Below are 19,738 nucleotides of genomic sequence, written 5' to 3' on the forward strand. Positions count from 1 at the left end.
CCTTAGCCCATCACCTCATCTGAATAGCGAAGAAGCAATGAACGCAATATATGAAGCCAGTTCCCTGCACCAAAGAAGGCGTATTCGACTTAATTTTCCGTAAAGGGATTATTATTATAAATTCCGTAGCAAAGAAAAACACTAACTTGGTAATATTAAGCAAGTCTTGAAGGCCAGCTGAATAAAAAATGTATGTTCACAGTCTGAACTGCAACTAAAAAAAAAAAAAAAAAAAACATGTTTCATTGGGACAATCCACTTTTCCACACAGGTACTTTCGTACTGGGAAACTAGGGAACACGGAATACAAATTTTTGGGAGGTTTACCCTATTCACCAGATTTGGCTCGCCCAATGATGACATTACGGCAGTCGTGGATTGGTATTTTGCAGACGTTTCCGAATCGCATACACTAGAAAAACGTATGAGTAATTACGACGTAAAAAGGGCTGCAGTGAAAACTAGTAAGTGCCTTTTAGACCTAAATTTACATTGTCTTTCACTATCAGGCCGCGAACTTTTCTCATTGTACTCGTATTTGGCTGTCTGTTCGTAGAACTCTCAGGAAGCGTGAAGTAAGACATCGACTTTCTGTGCTGTCCCCCGAATCCCATTATTGTAGAAATACGTATAAAAGAAGACCATCCAGCTTTTCCTGAGAAGAGGAGCCAGTCTGCGCTGCTTGTAAATTGCGACGTCACTGTACAGCCAGCACTGCTGTATCTAGCACCTGCTGGGATCTGCAGGTAGCGAGCAGGGAAGCTGATAAGGTTGCGAGCGATATATGACTACCCGCGCCGCTTCCTTATAAGGCCATCAGGTCGCCGCAGTACGGCACATCTGCAAGCGAGATAGCGCCGTTCAACAACACACCTGTACGCCAACACATTTGTCTCTTTTTAGTCATTTCTTTGAGAACTCCCTCCCCGCGCAGCATCTGAGAAAATACGTAATTCACATCGGTAACACACTCCCTCTCTCTCGCACGAAACGCCATCTGAAGGTTCGTGGTGACAGCATCTGGTAGTCAAGCCACCCTTTCAAATACGGCTAAGGTGGTAGAGACTGTACAACAAATCATATTGTGATTTTCTTATCTCTAGAGACCTGAAGATGGTTCGTTTGAATCGAAACCGATCATAACAGAAAAATAAGCAAAATAGACGGATAACAAATTAGTTGTGCGACCACTGATGTGTATTTACTAAAAAAATTATCCAATAAACAATTTTAAAAAAGGTAGAAACTTTTTAAATCACGAAATTCTAAAGCAGATAACAGGAACACATGTTGCCGCAAACTGAATACTCTTAAAATAATTATAACGAAAACGTGCGAGTTTGAAACGTATCAGTCGTTCCCTTGCAGACTCGTCTGTTCCGTACCCGTTTTCTGATCTACAAGAGGAACCATATTACACAGCTGGGACAGACTGCTACATTTATGTCACGATTACAGGAAAAATAGTCACCAGAAACTAAATGAGCACTTATACCAAGCGGCAAATAGTTTTATGTGCTTTTAAATATCATTAGCCGCCAGTATTGATGCAGAACGGTAAATACTGTGAGATTTTGTAAAACAGGAATGGAGGCATAAACTTTAATCTCATGAACCGAGGAGTAAAAGTTTTGTGGTTTCTTCCAAATTATGAAGAAGTTAGACGTCGAAATCTAGGCGGATCAAGTGTATATGAAATTGGCATCACATACTACATGAGGCTTTTCTTTCTACCTCCAACTCAGCGTGATATCAAAACATCGATATTGCTTGCAATAAATGCATCCGCTTTCAGATCCTTCTACAACAGTGAATCAAAAATGATCCCACAAAAGGTTTAGGTTTTTATGTTTAGGACTCGAGGACATCAAGATAAAAATTAGGATTCCAGCTGAATATCCAGTCGATTCAAACACGAGGTAGTAGCTCGAAATAAATGAAAATAGAAGAAGAGTTCGGCCGTGACCTAACTGAAGGAATACCAGCATTAGCCTTGCATGATTTGGGGAAAAATCGGGAAATTCAAGTCAGGACAGATGGGTGAACCTTACAATTCCCGAATGAGAATTCTACCTCTTCGACAGCGTGCTTGTCAACTCGGTCCAAGGACTCCAGCTTCTAGCATATATTCAACTCACTCCCTCCAACATGAATGGAGTCCTGAGATGTGCTCTCTCGTTCTGCTTTTCAGTGTGGAAATGCGATTCTTTATATCTTAACACAGAGACTCGTCAAATGAGAGAACTGTAGTTACCGGAATTGGTTGTTATTATGGATTAAATGTGACCTTTGATTCCACTTCTCCGATTCTCAACCAAACCGTCGCCTTTCAGTCTAACGTAAACTTCGGGCTGCGTTATGCGTCTGTGCGTCACTACACTAAAATTTCGTATAAACATTCACTTGCTTCAAAACTTACAAACAAACTAATCTAGACCTCGAGCTAACAACAGATCAATTGGGCATACCAATCTTCATTCCAAAAAGTCATACAGGCACAAAAAGATCCTGTCATTGTTTTGTTTGCGCACATTTGAAGTTACAAGCTACAATATAACTGTTAGGAAAATGGCTCTGAGCACTATGGGACTTAACTTCTAAGGTCATCAGTCCCCTAGAACTTAGAACTACTTAAACCTAACTAACCTAAGGACATCATACACATCCATGCCAAAGGCGGGATTCGAACCTGCGACCGTAGCGGTCACGCGGTTCCAAACTATAGCGCCTTTAACCGCTTGGCCACACCGGCCGACTAACTGTTAGGAGATGAAGGCAATATCCGGTATCCGTAGGTTCAATTTTTCCGGTATTTCCGCGACAGCTTAATGCCTGTACGCAAACTGAACTCTTCGGGACATTATTGTTTGGTCTTCATTCACGTCAGCAGCGCTATTTCAGCCTTCTGTCTTCCGACTATCTGTGCAAAACATTTCTATATGTAATTCCCCAAGAACTTGCACCAGATCGCGAATAATTGGATAGAGCTGTAAGGCACCGCAGCTTTTGCCCAACGCGGCGGTGTTAGGTTTCGTGGCTGTGGCAAGCGGGAAAAACGATAAACGGCCAAGAGGACGCCGGAAGGAGGCGTCAACAGGCCAACAGGAAGAACACGAGTGTTGCAAGCTGCTCACGAAATATACACGTGTTCCGCACTGAGATCGACTGGGTGTTACAATGTACAATACCATCCCTCAGTTGGCACTGCAGTCGGCTAGCGGTGGTCTGATAATAAATGCAAAACACTGGCTATCTTAATCTCAACGAGCCATGCACGATCTGCTCTTCTGAGTCAGCTGTTCCACTGAAACGTCACTGACTAGCGTGGCGAGATATTACAAGTACAGACAAATAGCTTTAGATTCTCACTAAGATATTAACGACGCACCACTGTGCCGCTGGAGAATGACCTATCCACTGCTTTCCTGCAGGTTCTCACAGTTTAGCACTAACTGAATACTCTGTAACAAGCGATAAGGTTCTTTATAGGAAATTCGGATTTTTACTCATTCTCCCGAAATCCTGACAGACTATGATGACTACATAAAGAATGTTCTCCATACCACGACTGCAAAGCAAATACGAAACACGATCGCGTCCATTTAAAAGAATCTAACAGACTGAAACGATTTCTTCATATGATTGAGCGGTAACGGAGCTATTCTGATCAGTTATTTATACAGCACTTAACAAAGTAAGAGAACGACTGCAGAGAAACCATCTTAATGGAAACAGCTAAGGAAAAACACAGCTACAATTCTCTGCACAACTGACTGATGCGCGCTACAAGGAGAAAAGTACGCGGGCACGTATATATGCAGCCAAGAAAGTTTGCTCAATAACCCATTATGTGGAGTGGAGTCTAATAAAAGTTGGCTCATACTCTGCCTTTGTGAGAATCTCCTTTCATGCAAGCATACATGCAAACAAACGTCAAACGATCTCCGAGGTTGTGGAAGCACAATCTCCGTAAAAGAAAAAAAAAGTTGCATTACCCAGTTAATGATGTGGCATCTTTACAAAACTGTTTAAGGTTGATATTCAAAACCATCACACAAGTGTTGAGTCTCGTGCGTACGTTGTTTTGAAGTAACATTCTCACCGGCCGTGCACCGTGCAGTGAGCACCGAAACTCCATCATGCCTTTAACAGTCCTAGCCTTCAAATTTAGCATCTGCTATAAACAAAGCTTTTAATGAAAAAAATGTTTTTAACCAAGCAGAACAACGAGAGGTCCAGTACCTTCCATTACAGAAAAAAGGAAAACCGGCATGGCCGCAATCACTTCATCCATAGATTTCGACACAGGCACTAGAAAGGGCCGTACATGGCACACACTAGTTTTAAACACTTCCATCGAAAAGCCAAAACATACCTTATTCTTCTCTTTATTTTTGTTCGCGTTTACCCCCTCTAGTAGGGGCTCCTACGTAGTCAAGTTTTGGCAGTTTTATCATTATTAAACTTTGCAACTGAATATCCTTCCTGTCGCCGCAGCAGTCAGTTCTTCAGTTTTATGTATAGAATACCAACGTTGATTGGCTGAGAGCTCAGGACGCCCAGTTTTCACCCGCCTGTGGCTGAGATATATTTTGTCGGTTCATTTTACGTAATATTACGTAGGTGGAAGAATCGTGCTGTGAGTCGAATCTGTGGCGATGACTGAACTGTAAGAAGGGAAAAAAACACCTGTAATGAAGCTGGCTTCATGTCTCTAGCATTTCCGAGAAATGAACACTGACGCAAAAGTGGGCAGTTAAATTTAACCCAGGAGACGGGAATCGTTAAGGCGGTTTGTGGAAACTGACAAGTTCTTCTTTTCTGTGAGAATTCAGCATTTTATGCTGTGTTATGCTCACTTCATTTTTTTTTAATTTTTTCCAACCACCGTTTCTTTCGCCTCTGATACTGATTCGTCGATATGAAATCATGTCTTCTGAGATAGGTCAGCCAGCACTAATACACCCAATCTGCGGACCACGCATTTTTTATTTACAGTCCAATTTTTCTAGTTGCTGTTGATATTCACGGGAGAAATTCCTACTAATGGAAAATGAAGGACAAGGAAACTACAGCAGCTGATAATTGGTATCTTGTTAGTGTGTATAAAGTGGACAGTCTTACTACTACCTTGTCAGTGTAGAAAGTATAGGCATTCCGTTCTCAAAAAAATCGGCTACTGTGAAATATTTGGTCGATTTTTATGTTTTTTGCTCCTCTAAATGCCAGCTGTAGGAATAGTTTTACGGATTTATTCAACAAATTATAAATTTCCTATGTCCACGATGGTTTACTGAAAAAATACTGTGCAAGTATGAAAAAAAGATGGTCAGAGCTTACAGGCTAATAACTTCAACGATGAATATCCCAGAAGTAAAAAGTGAAATAGCTTTAGAACATTTTCAATAAAAGAGAATAAACTTCATCTTGTCAATTCCTATTATTTCCAACCCGTCAATAAAAAAACCATAAGAAATGGCTAATGATTCCCAGTAAAAAGTGAAACGCTTCAGAACATGTGCAATACCACTTTAAAAATCATTTTGTTTGTAACGGGAAACGAACCGACGCTTGCCGTCGACACTGGGCATCACATCTAAGACGTGGTGAGCTGTATTTTGTCTGAGTTGACTCGAACTACCCACTGCGAAATCAAAAATTACAAATATTTGCGAAACACCAGAGGAAATGCGCCTGACGTCTCACAGATGACATAGAAGGTGAATCAGACCAACTTTCAGAGGTTGTTGACGGATACGTTGTGAGTACTGTGACACTGTAATCAGTGACTCATTGCGAGAAAATGCCCCTCGACTGCCAGCGTCTCCGATGGCGCCTCCTTCCAACTGGGGGCACCCTTCACACGGGCGCGCACCCACCTTAGGTGATTGTTCACACCTCAGGTCACACCTCCAGGACGTCTGACAGAGGGACCAGTCGGCAATTTGGGGCGGTTGCAGCTCGGACACTCACGCCTCCCTGGGCCTGGCCTGTACGACGGGGTACGTGCGAACCGTACCTGCCGACCCGGGGCTGGGAATTACGCGTTACCCAGTCATCTGTTACGCGTCAGACGCGTCGGCCGGCCTTCAGGAGCGCACAGGGAGGAACAAGAAAAATAGAGAATCTTCAAACGACGAAGTGGAGGAATGATAGAAGGGAAACAAAGAAAGGAAAAGGGGAAGAAAAACAGTGGTGATACTGTTCTTATGTCAGCGACAGACAATGTGGAACGGCCCAATAACACCCAGATACAGAAACTTCCCCGAAGGGAGCCGTAAAAGAATAGCAAGAGGATAGACATGCAGCACGGAAGGGAAAAGATGCTGCAAAGCCAAGCACAAACCCACCAAAGACTGGCCAGCCCCCTGGGGGGAACAATCCTCCACATCACTGCTTGGAAAACCTCCTTTTATTTATCCACTATTTTTCGTATCACACCATCGTTTTTTTTATTCATTTACTTCTCTCAAATACTCAAAAACATGTGAAACTAGTACACAATTATGGTGAAAATATTCCGAAAACACCGTGCCATCTGATCAAAGTACTGATTCACTGCAGTCGTTATGAACACTGAAACCAGAAATTACGTTTCATTCATCTTGCTTCTAATGCGATTGCTCTTAATGGCATTAGGTAACGACAAAATAAATAGAAACTCGAGCTTTCATGTGGAATACATGTACTGGGAAACTGTAAAACCATCCGAGTACATCCTTTTACATAGTCCTTATACAGTATTCAGATTACGCTAGTCAAGATTTAAAAAAAAAAATGTTATCTCCTCACTATATCCGTTACAATCTTTTCATTGTGGTAGTAATGTAGCATTATTACTATTGAGCATACATTTACAGTTGTTTGTAGTCATTATTTATTAGATAAAAAACGGAGAGTTTGGTTTTTATGGCAAGTAGCTCATTGTTCCTGTCTGATCGGCTGGGTTACCTGGTAACTTGATTGCGAAGAGGATTTTATCCACAGAAACATTGCTCTTGACGAATTCATCATCTGATTGCCAGGTAAGCATTCTGATAAACAGTGTCATCGACCTTTTACAAAGCCAAGAACACCATGCAAATTATGTGGTAAAAATCTGTTCAGTACCTTTTGAAGCCTTAAATAACCTTTAATTGTTCATTTCATCGTATGCCTATAACTTATATTACATACACACAAACTCATAAAATCCATTATTTTTTGTATACAAAATTATTTCAATTTTGCTTGATTACAGTTAGCCAACTGGAGTCACCGTAGGATGCAGTTAACTATATGTGGCGTTGAGAGAGAAAACTACGGCGAATGTCCAAAGATTGCAAGAGGCCTGGTATTTTTCTTACGAGTATTCTTCTACAAGGCCCCACGGTAGTAGGAACCAAAGGGGATAGTTAATAGTTTTAGGGACCATGGGCGTCCAGAGCTATATGGCTCACGAGAACATAGCAGAGTGCCTTTAATAGAGATTTGTAATAGTGTTAATATAGAACACACCAAACGGGGCTCTCTCGCTTGTTTCTCCTAAATAAATTGCCATTACCCAACAAGGTGTCCGAAGGTAAAGAAAGCCGTGCCGAGATTCTAAAGAAAGTTTTGCTTGATTTCTTCTTGACCTCAGGCATAAATAAGGCATTAGGGAAAAGAATGACGTAAAGTACTATTAGTTATTGTGAGAAACTTATTAGTAATATACATTTTTGGAAAGAATAACTCTAGTAAATGAATAAAACTGAAACTAATCTATCACAATTTGAACGCTCTGTCCTAATGTAACAACGTTAAAGAACGTACTAAATTAGTATTTACTAGTAACTATTAAATGAAGAGGAGTAATCTCCATATATTCGGTTAGGAATTACCATAATAGCGCAATTAAGAGTAACTGACAAATAGTCACAACAATATCGTAGTAAAAGGATTAAATCTATCTATGAGCAAGGACTCTAGATTACGTAAAATGTGAGGAAAATGTATTAACAGTTAAATATTGTATATAGAAAAAGTTTTATTTTCGGTTAGAACCTGACAAACTGAGCTTGTGGGTGAGGTATGTAGTGGGACGAAATTGAAGCGTCACCCATCCACCAGTGTCAGCCCAGTTTGCAGGTGAATATAAGTTTAATTTAGTTTCTTTATGTATTTTTGTAATATTTTGTAATGGTTGTGAATTGTCTCAAGTTTTTGTATTTTTTTATGTTTCATGTACGGAGAGGGCGGCGCAACGAACGGAGAAAGCATCTTCGCTGCCGGGACCAGATGTGAATCAATTAATAATATATTTGACAATCAAACGACTCAAATGATGTTTTACAGTTTCGTTCAACCATTCTGAGACAATTTAAAAAGAATATAAATAATTTTGAAGTGGGTTGTAACTGACGTAGGTGACGAAGTCTACATATGTCGAAAGAAAATCATTTATAAAGAACTTACGTCGTTACACTACACCGTGGCGACCTTAAAAACAGGACTTGTGTGCAACTAAGACACACAGGTACGAAACAATTAAAACATCAAGAGTCCTTCGGAAGTCAACGCGAGTTTTCGTGGAGCCTTCACCAGCCAGCGGCGACTTCGCGGGTGTGGGCATCTGACGGAGCGCAGCCAAGCAGTACGGTCACGCAGTTATTCCACGAGAAGGCGCATCTGTTGGGCAGCAGCTGAACGCTGCAAACCCCGACAACCTTTTTTCTCCCTAAACTAACAGGCCCAGTACGTCAGCTGGGGGGCGTTCCTCCGGCTGGTATTAGAGGTTTTGCTGAGGGCTTCGCCTGTCTACGGTGGTGCCGGGCGTGGTTGCAGCCAGAGACGTCTCCGGTGTTCGACTCAGCGTTCTGCCGGTTGCGGAAGCGGGGTCGCAGCATTCCAGCGGCTGCATCGACGGCTGTTACTTCTGCAGCCCATAGCAGCACACTGATCACCGAGAACTACAAACTACAATATTAGTGTCCGGTGAGTTTGTTTCAAGTTGGAAGTGGAGTGTTGTACATAGGGAGTGTGCTTTTACAGGAGTGTTGATTACAAGTCTGCGCGTGAAACTAGTTAATATCTTACAATAATGTCGGGAAGTGAAATGTCAGACGAAGAGCAATCTATGTCCGATAGGAGCATGAGATCCCTTTTTAGGGCGATCGCTAAATTAAAACAGTCTAACGACGAATCTACGGCTAGATTAAAAGAAGAACTTAAAGGGGAGCTAACAAAATCGACAGACAGGTTACAGGAACATCTTAATGAAACCAGTCGAGAATTAAGTGATAAAATAGAGGCTTCTAAAGCTGAAATGCAGGAAAACTAGTAAGACTTAGTAATAAGATTGCGGATAATTGTAAAAGGTTAGAAGAACATATCCAGGAATCGCGTGAGGAAAAAGCTCGTATGCGAAATGATATTACTGACTTAACCAAGAGACTAGATAATGTCAATGTCTTAGTTGTAAATGAAATAGAGAAAAATAACGATAAGTTACGAGATGAATTTTCTATGCAAACAGAAACTGTTCGTAGAGAATTATTAGAATCTATTAAAGAGGTTTCTACCAAACCTGTAGAGATTTCTTCAATAGATAATGTAGAATTAGAGATACTAACTCATCGAGTAGAAAAAGATCATACTGAAATAGAAAACATGAAATATTTAATTACCGAAATATGCGGTAACCTTGAGACTTCCAAAGATAATAACATTGATGAAGGTACAGAGCGTTCACATCGTGAACACAGTGAAGAATCGATATTAGCTAATCGTGTATCCAATACAGAAATGCGAATACAGGAAATTACTAAACGGTTATCGGAATTAGATAATAATGAAAACATTTCAAGTAGTAGAAGTAATAATGTAATCAGAGACAACAGTCGCATCGTGTTTGCTAGCTCGGACGACAACAATATAAATAAAGAAATCACGGCAAGCCAATCCGATGCAACTCCGTCTCTCGCAGAATGTTGGGATGATATAACGACAAATTCAAATGTAGCAAGTCGATTTCCTGTATTCAAACCAGGAGGCGAACTTCACCCTATAATATTTATAAAAGCTTTTGAAACTACATTATCTCCTAAATGGAGTAATGAAAAACGGATTCAATTTGTAATAGGACATTTAGAAGCAGAAGCTGCAGAATGGGCAGTACTGCATAGAACTGAATTTAGGGACTGGGATGATTTCGTTAAGCAGTTTAAACAAAATTATTGGTCAAGAGGAAAACAACAACACTTAACTTTAGAGTTGTTAGACCCTCCTCCATATTCTAAACGGTGGGGAGGTTATAGGAATTATTTCGAATGGTATTTAAACCGTGCTAAATTAATTGGAGACCCAATGATTGAAAGTCATCTAATACGAGTCCTAATTAGTGGATTACCGTACTATGTAAAGGAAAGAAAAATGTTATTCTACGAATTATCCATCCAAACGAAAAGATTTGCGAGCAGATTGTTAAAAATGCTGAACGGAGAATTAAAAGTTGTAATCAACATGCTATAGAACCCTCATTTCAGGTAGGAGATCTTGTGTTAGTACGATCTCATCCTAAAAGTTCGAAGATCAATAAGTAATGTAGAAAATTCTTCTTTATCTTTGAAGGTCCATATGTTGTACATAAGATTGTACATCCCAAAGCGTTACTTCTTATGAAACCTTCATCAGGTGTAATTAAAGGATTATATAGTGTCGATCAAACTGAACCCTTCATTCCTAAATAAGTTAATATTTAGTATATGTTACATATGGACGAGCGTTCATAGTTTATTCATGTGAAGTTTTTCGTGATAGTTATGTGTTATTTTAAAGAAATAACAGAAAGTTTAAACAAGTATTCTACAATAATCTACTGGTACTTCAAAAAGAGAAAGGCAACCAAAAGGGGATTTATGTGGAGGAAAATTTTGTTATTAGGTCAAAAGGAATTTTGTATATTTTATATTTACTCGGATAGTAGGAACCAAAGGGGATGGTTAATAATTTTAGGGACCATGGGCGTCCAGAGCTATATGGCTCACGAGAACATAGCAGAGTGCCTTTAATAGAGATTTGTAATAGTGTTAATGTAGAACACACCAAACGGGGCTCTCTCGCTTGTTTCTCCTAAATAAATTGCCATTACCCAACAAGGTGTCCGAAGGTAAAGAAAGCCGTGCCGAGATTCTAAAGAAAGTTTTGCTTGATTTCTTCTTGACCTCAGGCATAAATAGGGCATTAGGGAAAAGAATGACGTAAAGTAAGTAGTACTATTAGTTATTGTGAAAAACTTATTAATAATATACATTTTTGGAAAGAATAACTCTAGTAAATGAATAAAACTGAAACTAATCTATCACAATTTGAACGCTCTGTCCTAATGTAACAACGTTAAAGAACGTACTAAATTAGTATTTACTAGTAACTATTAAATGAAGAGGAGTAATCTCCATATATTCGGTTATGAATTACCATAATAGCGCAATTAAGAGTAAATGACAAATAGTCACAACAATATTGTAGTAAAAGGATTAAATCTAAGAGCAAGGACTCTAGATTACGTAAAATGTGAGGAAAATGTATTAACAGTTAAATATTGTATATAGAAAAGGTTTTATTTTCGGTTAAAACCTGACAAACTGAGCTTGTGGGTGGGGTATATAGTGGGACGCGAAATTGAAGCGTCACCCATCCACCAGTGTCAGCCCAGTTTGCAGGTGAAGTTTAATTTAGTTTTGTTTATGTATTTTTGTAATATTTGTAATGGTTGTGAATTGTCTAAAGTTTTTGTATTTTTTTTATGTTTCATGTACGGAGAGGGCGGCGCAACGAACGGAGACAGCATCTTCGCTGCCGGGACCAGAGAGAAAATTGCTGGCCACTATACGTCGCGGTTCGACAGCCAAAGAGCAACAGAAGATCCTGAAACCGAGTTGTTGCGTCGTGTTTCTAAAAATCTAATAAATGAGAATTTGTAATGTTTTGTACAACAATGATATCATAGGAAGTTTAATCTTATTGAAAATGTTAGTTTTGTCTCGTCAAGGCTCAGGTTCACGTCTGTATGCAGGAAGATAATAAACTAGCGGATGCTACTAAAGTTGAAATACGTGTTCCGAGGATTTATTTATGAAGAATTATGTGAATGAATTAATAATATATTTGACACGATTATTGAATTTTGACAGCGTTCATCGCGACTGTGAATCTCAAAAAGTTTATTCAATGTGGTTCTAATATCGATTAAATCAGATAACGTGTATCAATACAATTTCTGAGGAGAAACAAACGACATCTAAAATTGAAAAAGTTTACGCAAACCAATTGGTCAGAGTGACATAATTCTGCGCATACAACTCAAATGATGTTTTACAGTTTCGTTCAAGAACCATTCTGAGACAATTTAAAAAGGAATATAAGTAATTTCGAAGTGTGTTGTAACTGACGTAGGTGACGAAGTCTGCACATGGTCATATGTCGAAAGAAAATCATTTATAAACAAATCTATACGTCGTTACACTACACCGTCATGAGATGTGATACCGTTGGGCCTTGTGAGATCTGTTCGGACGGAGTTTAGTTTCTCCTATGAGATAGATGAAATACTTGAAAACAAAAATGTAATTACGTTTTACAATACACGGACGAAGAAAAAACCTACCTTATGCAGAAATTAGAAAAAATAAATGTTTTTAATAAAAATTGTTTAAACAAGGGAAAACCAGATTTGACGAGAAAAGTATTCTTTTTTTGTTATTCGGCACTTACAAAGAAACCAGGACACAAAGGCGCTATTTACTGCGTCCTCCGTATTGTTTGATGCGTTTTTAGGAATGTATGTTCTCGAGCAAATAAATGTTGATGTTTTGAAATGTTTGCACGACAGTTTTCCTGTTCTTTTACATCCAAGGAGTATGACGAATTTTCCATACGATCTTTGTAACGATAATTAACTGTGAATTTTGCCTTGTCAATAATGAGTTCCGTTATCTTTGTTCGGTCCTTTATTCAGTTACTATTAGGTTGGTACATACCTTCGTACCGTTTTTCTTTGCATATTGGTATTCTGGCTGCTATGGGTTTATTTATCGATCGCCATTTTTTATTTGCAGTTCGCTGTTGGTGTTTGAGTTTACACATTGTTATTTTGTCATTTGGAGATATCAGTGGAACTGTGGACGCTAGAAAATGGAGTGCCAAGTGGAGATGGTTCAGATAGCTCTGAGTACTATGGAACTACACATTTGAGGTCATCAGTGCCCTAGAACTTAGAACTACTTAAAGATAACTAACCTAACGACATCACACACATCCATGCCCGAGGCAGGATTCGAATCTGCGACCGTAGCAGTCGCGCGGTTCCGGTCTGAAGCGCCAAGTGGAGAAATCAGAACACTTCCCACATATCCTTCTGTTCGCAGTCAATAGAGGGGTGACAGCAGCAGAGACAACCAGAAACATTTGAGCCATGTATGTGGTAATGCCACTGGACAGAGCACAGTAAGAAAATGTTTTTCCTCGTTTCAAGGACGGTTGTTCAGACATCAGTAACTATTCACGTTCCGGGAGACATTCTGGGTTTGATGTAGATCGATTAAACGTATTAATCCTCAATGATCCACTCCAGTGCACTTGACAAGTGGCAGATGTGATGAACCGTTGTAATTCCACCATCTTACGTCATTTTCATGCAATGGGGAACGTTCAAAAACTCGGGCGCATGGATGGGTACCACATGCTCTAAGCGAAAATCACAGAAATCAGCAGGTGGCCATGTGAGCATTATGAGCATCTCTGCTTGCTCGTCATCAATTGGCTCGTGAACAACACCGACCATTCCTATCCCGCATGGTTGGTTATTGGTGATAGTTTGTGCCCGAACGAAGGAGCAACTCCCCGTACATAGATCTGCGCGCATCAACAAAAGATTATGTTATGCATCTGTTGGAATAGCGATGGTGTGGTGTACTAGGAATAGCTTCCCTGCCCGCCCCCGTTAGCTGAGTGGTCAGCGCGGCGGAATGGCACACCAAGGGGTCCGGGTTCGATTCACGGCTGGGGCAGGAGATTTTCTCCGCTCAGGGACTGGGCGTTGTGTTGTCCCCATCATCATTTCATCCCCATCTCCGACGGGCAAGTCGCCCAATACGGCGTCGAATGCAATAAGTACTTGCCCCCGGCTCACAATGCCGTACGCTCAATTTTTTGTTTTTTTATTTTTTTTTCAATAGCTTCCCTGAGGTATAACCATCGCTGCTGACATTTATTGTCAGCAACTGAAACGTCTTACAGACGCAATCCAAGAACAACGACCAGAAAGACTGCTAGACTGACCAAAAAACGGTATACAGGAGTTGGGTTGGGAATTCGTTCCGCACTCACGTTGTTCACCTGATCTCGTGCCCTCAGATTTTCACCTTTCCCGCTCTCTATCGAGTGACCTTCAAAGAACTTCCTTTCCCGATGAAAATGCCATCCGAACACGGCTCCACGACTCGTTCGCCTCGAAGCCACGCGACTTCTGAAGTGGTGGAATCGTTACTCCAGCGTTGGAAGACTGCTGTAAACAGCAAAGGGGAATATAGTGTTGATGACTAAGCTCTCTGTTACATGTATCTGTTGTGTCCTCGGAGTCTTTCGCGACGGCATACATGAATAAAACGTTCTCGGTTTTCCAACCGCGTCGATTCGAATAAAATCCTCGAGCTTTCGATGGCCATCTCCGCCATCGTCGTCAAGAGTTCACTGACTGACATCGAAAGCTGGAGGATTTTATTCGAATTGCCGCGGCTGGAAAACCGTGAACATTTTATTCATGTGTCTCTTGTGTTTATTAAACTTACGGAAAAACGCTATGAACTTACACACCAACCCAATACGTCTACATTGTTCGTAAAAAGGATGGTCCTTCATAACTTCACTTTCACTGTTCAGATGCGAAATCACACAGCAGACAACTCTCAAAGCGCACGCAGTTTTGGCGCTGATGTGTAATCAAAAACGACCACCAGCGACAAGCGGAACTTGGTGCGAGAATAAACCGCTTGCCACGACACAAGAGTAAGAGGGCTAACTCACCCGTCGCCGTCGAGCGTGATGCTGGTGTCGGCGAGCACCTTCAGCACGAGCCCCACGGTGGTCCTTTGGTTGCAGTCGATGCCAAGCAGCGCACTCTCCTCGGCGTCCCCGCGGCCCGTGCACGACACCACAACCAGGTAGCGCGTGCGATTCGGGTGCGCACTCTCCAGTTTGACGGCCTGCAACATCACACAGGCGCTCTGTACCAACGACACCAACACTACTACATCTCAGTATTCAAAGGTTTACAGGAGCTAGAATGCGCGGACAATTTTCGTAACCCAGTGTGAAAATGTCAAGAAGTCGACGGGGAATCAGAGGAAGACTGAAGGCTGGAGTTCGGCGACAGGTCGTCGCTAAACTCATTAGAGCTACGCTGGCTCATTTGGACAGAGCTGCGAAATGGAATTGACAGAGATACTGTTGAAGAAATCATTCAATAAATCGCCATAAATACTGAGGAAAACCTCAGTGACGATCACCCAGAACACGAATCTATTGCCGTAGCTATTCTGCCACAGTGCACTGCAACGTTTACACAAGATACGACAACTGTAACTTCACTTCAAAATCGCATCCGGAGTACAGCGAGAAGAAAAAAAAAAGTTTATTATGCAAGCTATTACGTTACGACACGTCTCTACTGCAGGCTGCATAAGTCGTATGCAAGTTTCAGATTTACAGGTGTACAAAAGTGAAAAGTCATTATGACACTTGTTTCCAGTGCCCTGGCAGAATAAGAGCTACTTGCTTATTATAAGTCCATGCGCTTCCCTCGCGCTCTCTATAATAATAATACAGTCATGACATAAAATACTAAACAGAACGAGAGGTAACATCTCTACACATGGATGCACACTGCTTAAATGAAAACCCGAATCTCAATTTAAAAATATGCATATCAAGAGAAATGGTATCAAGACAAATGGATACTTAGTCGAAAATGTAGAACTACTATTCAGATAATCGTGGCTGACTTGATTACTGATTAAAAAAAGGTTACCCAGCCACTATAAGAGGGACTAAAATAACGTATCCATCAATTACTAAACTGAAAAGGCACGTTCAAATGTGTGTGAAATCTTATGGGACTTAACTGCTAAGGTCATCAGTCCGTAAGCTTACACACTACTTAACCTAAATTATCCTACGGACAAACACACACACCCATGCCCGAGGGAGGACTCGAACCTCCGCCGGGATCAGCCGCACAGTCCATGACTGCAGCGCCTTAGACCGCTCGGTTCACAGGAGGCATCAGAAAGCTGAAATTTATCAGGCTACAACAAATGATTTTAAGTACGAAAAGATGGAAGTGAACTACAACATATTATTTTCTCAGGTAATATTGCCAGTGAGAATCAATGGTTTGTATGAAATACAAAACCTGTCGCTTTCTGCACCTGCGCGCGCCAGACAATGTTCACGGAAGCAAATAATACCCAGCACCAGGGTTTTATGTTGTTAGTACACGTGCAGGTGTAAAAGGATAAAACCAGTGCTTGTCCAGATGTATGTACACAACACTGTGCCGCCCATAAGCTGACGGTCATGCGTTTGAGTGCCAAATACATTCCCAGGAAAGTCGGTTAACGTCTACTAGCTTTTGTGTAACATTCTCAGAACAGTAAACCTTGACAATCTCTCAGAATTTCCCCACAAACTTTACTACGGATGGCCCGTCGTTACTCACGACGGTTTATTCAGCATAGAAGAGCATTTTCTCAGCATTTTCATGTAGACATAAGTCCGTTTTAAGAATAGCGCTGATCTTGTTTTATGAATCTTACTGATCATATTTACCGGACAGACGTTTTCCAAAAATTCACTTGTGCCTGTGATTTATAACATTCTACAGCAATTCTCACTGTCCTAGGAATCAAATGTCAACAACAGGAAAATGATAAATTAGTTTAAACCTCCAATCTGGAAGTACAAAGAGAACTGTTCTAGTCCAGGTCCTTTATTTTTTCCTGTCTACTTACTGTTTTTCATGCATTACTCTACGTGCTTTCAACAGCTACATTGAGAAACTGTCAGTGGTTGCCTTACAGCATACCCAGGAGAAACATGTTATTTCTCCAAAGCATCAAACTCTTTACTAGACTGGGTTAATGTTCTCAACTTTAAAATTTAATTTACACTGAAATTTTATCAATCTGTTCTATGCATATTATTTTTGCATATTATATCAAATAATGTAAGCCATACGCTAAATAACTAAGTAAATTGAGAAACTATGCTGTAATATTATTAATGATAGATACTCCTCAGCCAAGTTATACCTTCATTCTGTTATCCGTTTTGGAACCTCAAAAACACTGTTTATACTAGACTCGTGCATTTTTAAATCCCCTAAGTTGTGGACGTTGCTATTCACAGGGACGTTGGGGATTTATGTTTTTCACAAGAAGAACAAAAACTGTTACAAAGTGCACCAAGGCCAACCCGCTGCCTTCGGTCAAGGAATATGGGAATAAGTTAGCGCGGAACAGATGTATGCAAATATGGTAGCATCCGATCCCAAGAAGTTCATAGTCGAAGCACTTCGAAAGAGTTAATACATTTTTCTTGAACCTTCCGATCGAAGACCTCTGATGTGGTGACAGGAAGAATAATGGGCTCTACATGTGACACGTTGCGGTGGTGGCTTTACATAAATGTTACGACTGCAAAGATTAGTGTTCTTCTTTAACATTTCCTTTCATGGGCAGATGACAACAAGCAGTGCTTATCTCAAATAATGTCAGGATTAATTTACATATGCATAGGTTCCTGTATCATTCGCCGGTGAAAGACAATGGGCTTATCAGGGCTCTCTATCACGTTATGTAAATATCTCCCACACGAAAACACAGTCACCACTAGTCTGAACAGTGAGTGTTTGTAAGTAGGGTCCACCGCTTCATGTCGTCCTCCTCAGTCCAGGTTACTTTTTTCCACGCTTCTATACACCACTGACAGTCTTCTTACGCCCTTCCTAACCCTCGTTCCTCGAGGAGAGCTGTGAACAGAGGTAGGCGTGTGGGGTAATAATTTCTGTATCCATACGAAGGAGTAGTTCCGGATGGTACGAATGGTCACCAGTTGTCATCCAGCATTGAATTGCCAAATCATTTGCTGGAATGCACCGCGTCCATCCGCAGTTACACTCCGCAATAGTCGATCACTGCCATGGACACCTTGTTGCCTACGTCAGTTGACTTTGACGCCAGCAATTGTCTCCGAATCGCAATACTCACGATACGGCCTTGACATGATGGGCAGGGCTTGGACGACTTCGGAGATGAGGTGCTCCTTAGGTCAGCACCCACAATGTGACTGAGATCAAATGCATTGGCGCCTTTCCCGCCACGTGCTCCATTATGTTGGCCTTCAGTACAAGATTTGACGACAATGCACTGACTTGGAAATCTTATTTATTCTCTTCGAAAATCTTATCCTGTCTTTTTCTCTCCAACAAAAAGAGAAGGGGCGGGAGAGAGAGAACACGAGAGAGAGAGAGAGAGAGAGAGAGAGAGAGAGAGAGAGAGAAGGGGGGGGGGGGGGCGAGCGAGGAGCGGGTACATTAATACGAATCCAGTTGACACGACAGATCGAGTGTCCAGCCTGATACACCAGTCAACCACAGCATCCTTTTTAGGCGATTTACCACACTCGTATCAGCGAGTGACAGCCTGGTTCCCTATCTCCATCTCAGGGTCGCATCACAAATAGTTAAAACATTAATTCACACAGAAGATAGTTTACTCGATTCCCGGGTAAGTTGGTGGACACCATTTACCCCCATTACGTAAAGTGAAGTCGACAGGAACGCCGTTTAGCCACAGACTGCTGAAGAAAAATAGAAATAAAAACCCTATTCATATGTCCAGATTTATTTTTCCTTGCTCCTGATAACTGTCTGTGTATTCCGTTTCTGTCCATATTTCCCGTGCTGTAACGAAATAATTGCAAATAGTGCTCAGCAGTTCGTCTGGGAACAGGACGGAAAGAAATGCTTTGCATGATTAATTGCGAATTTTGTAAATTTTACCTAGTTATCACAGGAGCCCATGTTTGTTTATTATAAATATTTACAACTGACTGAAGCAGTTTTCCAGAATTAACTGCTGTCCTATGGTTGGTTTAAGTCGGATGCATTACAGGATTGTGATGTGTCTGGTCGTAGATCAATACTGGTACTTACGATACAGAAACGATACAGTGTAATCTTATCGGGAAGTTTAAGAAATAAAAATCAATATGGTGAATGAGCAGGGATAATAAATAGTGAAACCAGCCACTAAATTTATGGAGATAAACTGTTCGAAATCAGTAACAGTAAAGAACTATAACACGATTTAACAATTACATCAATTTACGGTCTAGTGGTTTTTAAAAATAAATTACTTGTCCATACAACACGGTTAGAGAAAGACAGCATATCTAACGTCAAAAGTGGATAGTAAAAGACGATCTGTTCAAGCGATGAATGGATGAATGAATGAATGGAAGTGTGACCTTCAGGCAACCGTGTCTCTTCCAGGAAATCTCTGCTCCATCTCTTGTCTTCAGTCAGCAGTGGGCTAACGTCATATGTTAAGGACTCACCTATGTTTACAGGAGATTCCGCATATTTGTTCCATCTTCTGTGGGAACAGTACACGCACGTAAAGCAAAGAACAAGCAAGACAGCGTAGTGATGGTGTGGGCG

The 19,738-nt window shown here is 40.9% G+C and overlaps 1 protein-coding gene across 3 annotated transcripts in view; it reads right to left on the bottom strand.

Annotated features, from left to right (window-relative positions):
• Window positions 1-19,738, bottom strand: part of LOC126175859 (uncharacterized) — a 616,100-nt gene that overhangs the window by 77,123 nt on the left and 519,239 nt on the right. For all 3 annotated transcript variants that reach the window (XM_049922883.1, XM_049922874.1, XM_049922892.1), the window contains exon 4: window positions 15,043-15,221. In XM_049922883.1, the coding sequence (XP_049778840.1) occupies window positions 15,043-15,221 (179 nt within the window). The remainder of the gene's footprint in view (window positions 1-15,042; window positions 15,222-19,738) is intronic.

The sequence above is a fragment of the Schistocerca cancellata genome, chromosome 1 (genome assembly GCF_023864275.1).
Source record: "Schistocerca cancellata isolate TAMUIC-IGC-003103 chromosome 1, iqSchCanc2.1, whole genome shotgun sequence".
Lineage (NCBI taxonomy): Eukaryota > Metazoa > Arthropoda > Insecta > Orthoptera > Acrididae > Schistocerca > Schistocerca cancellata.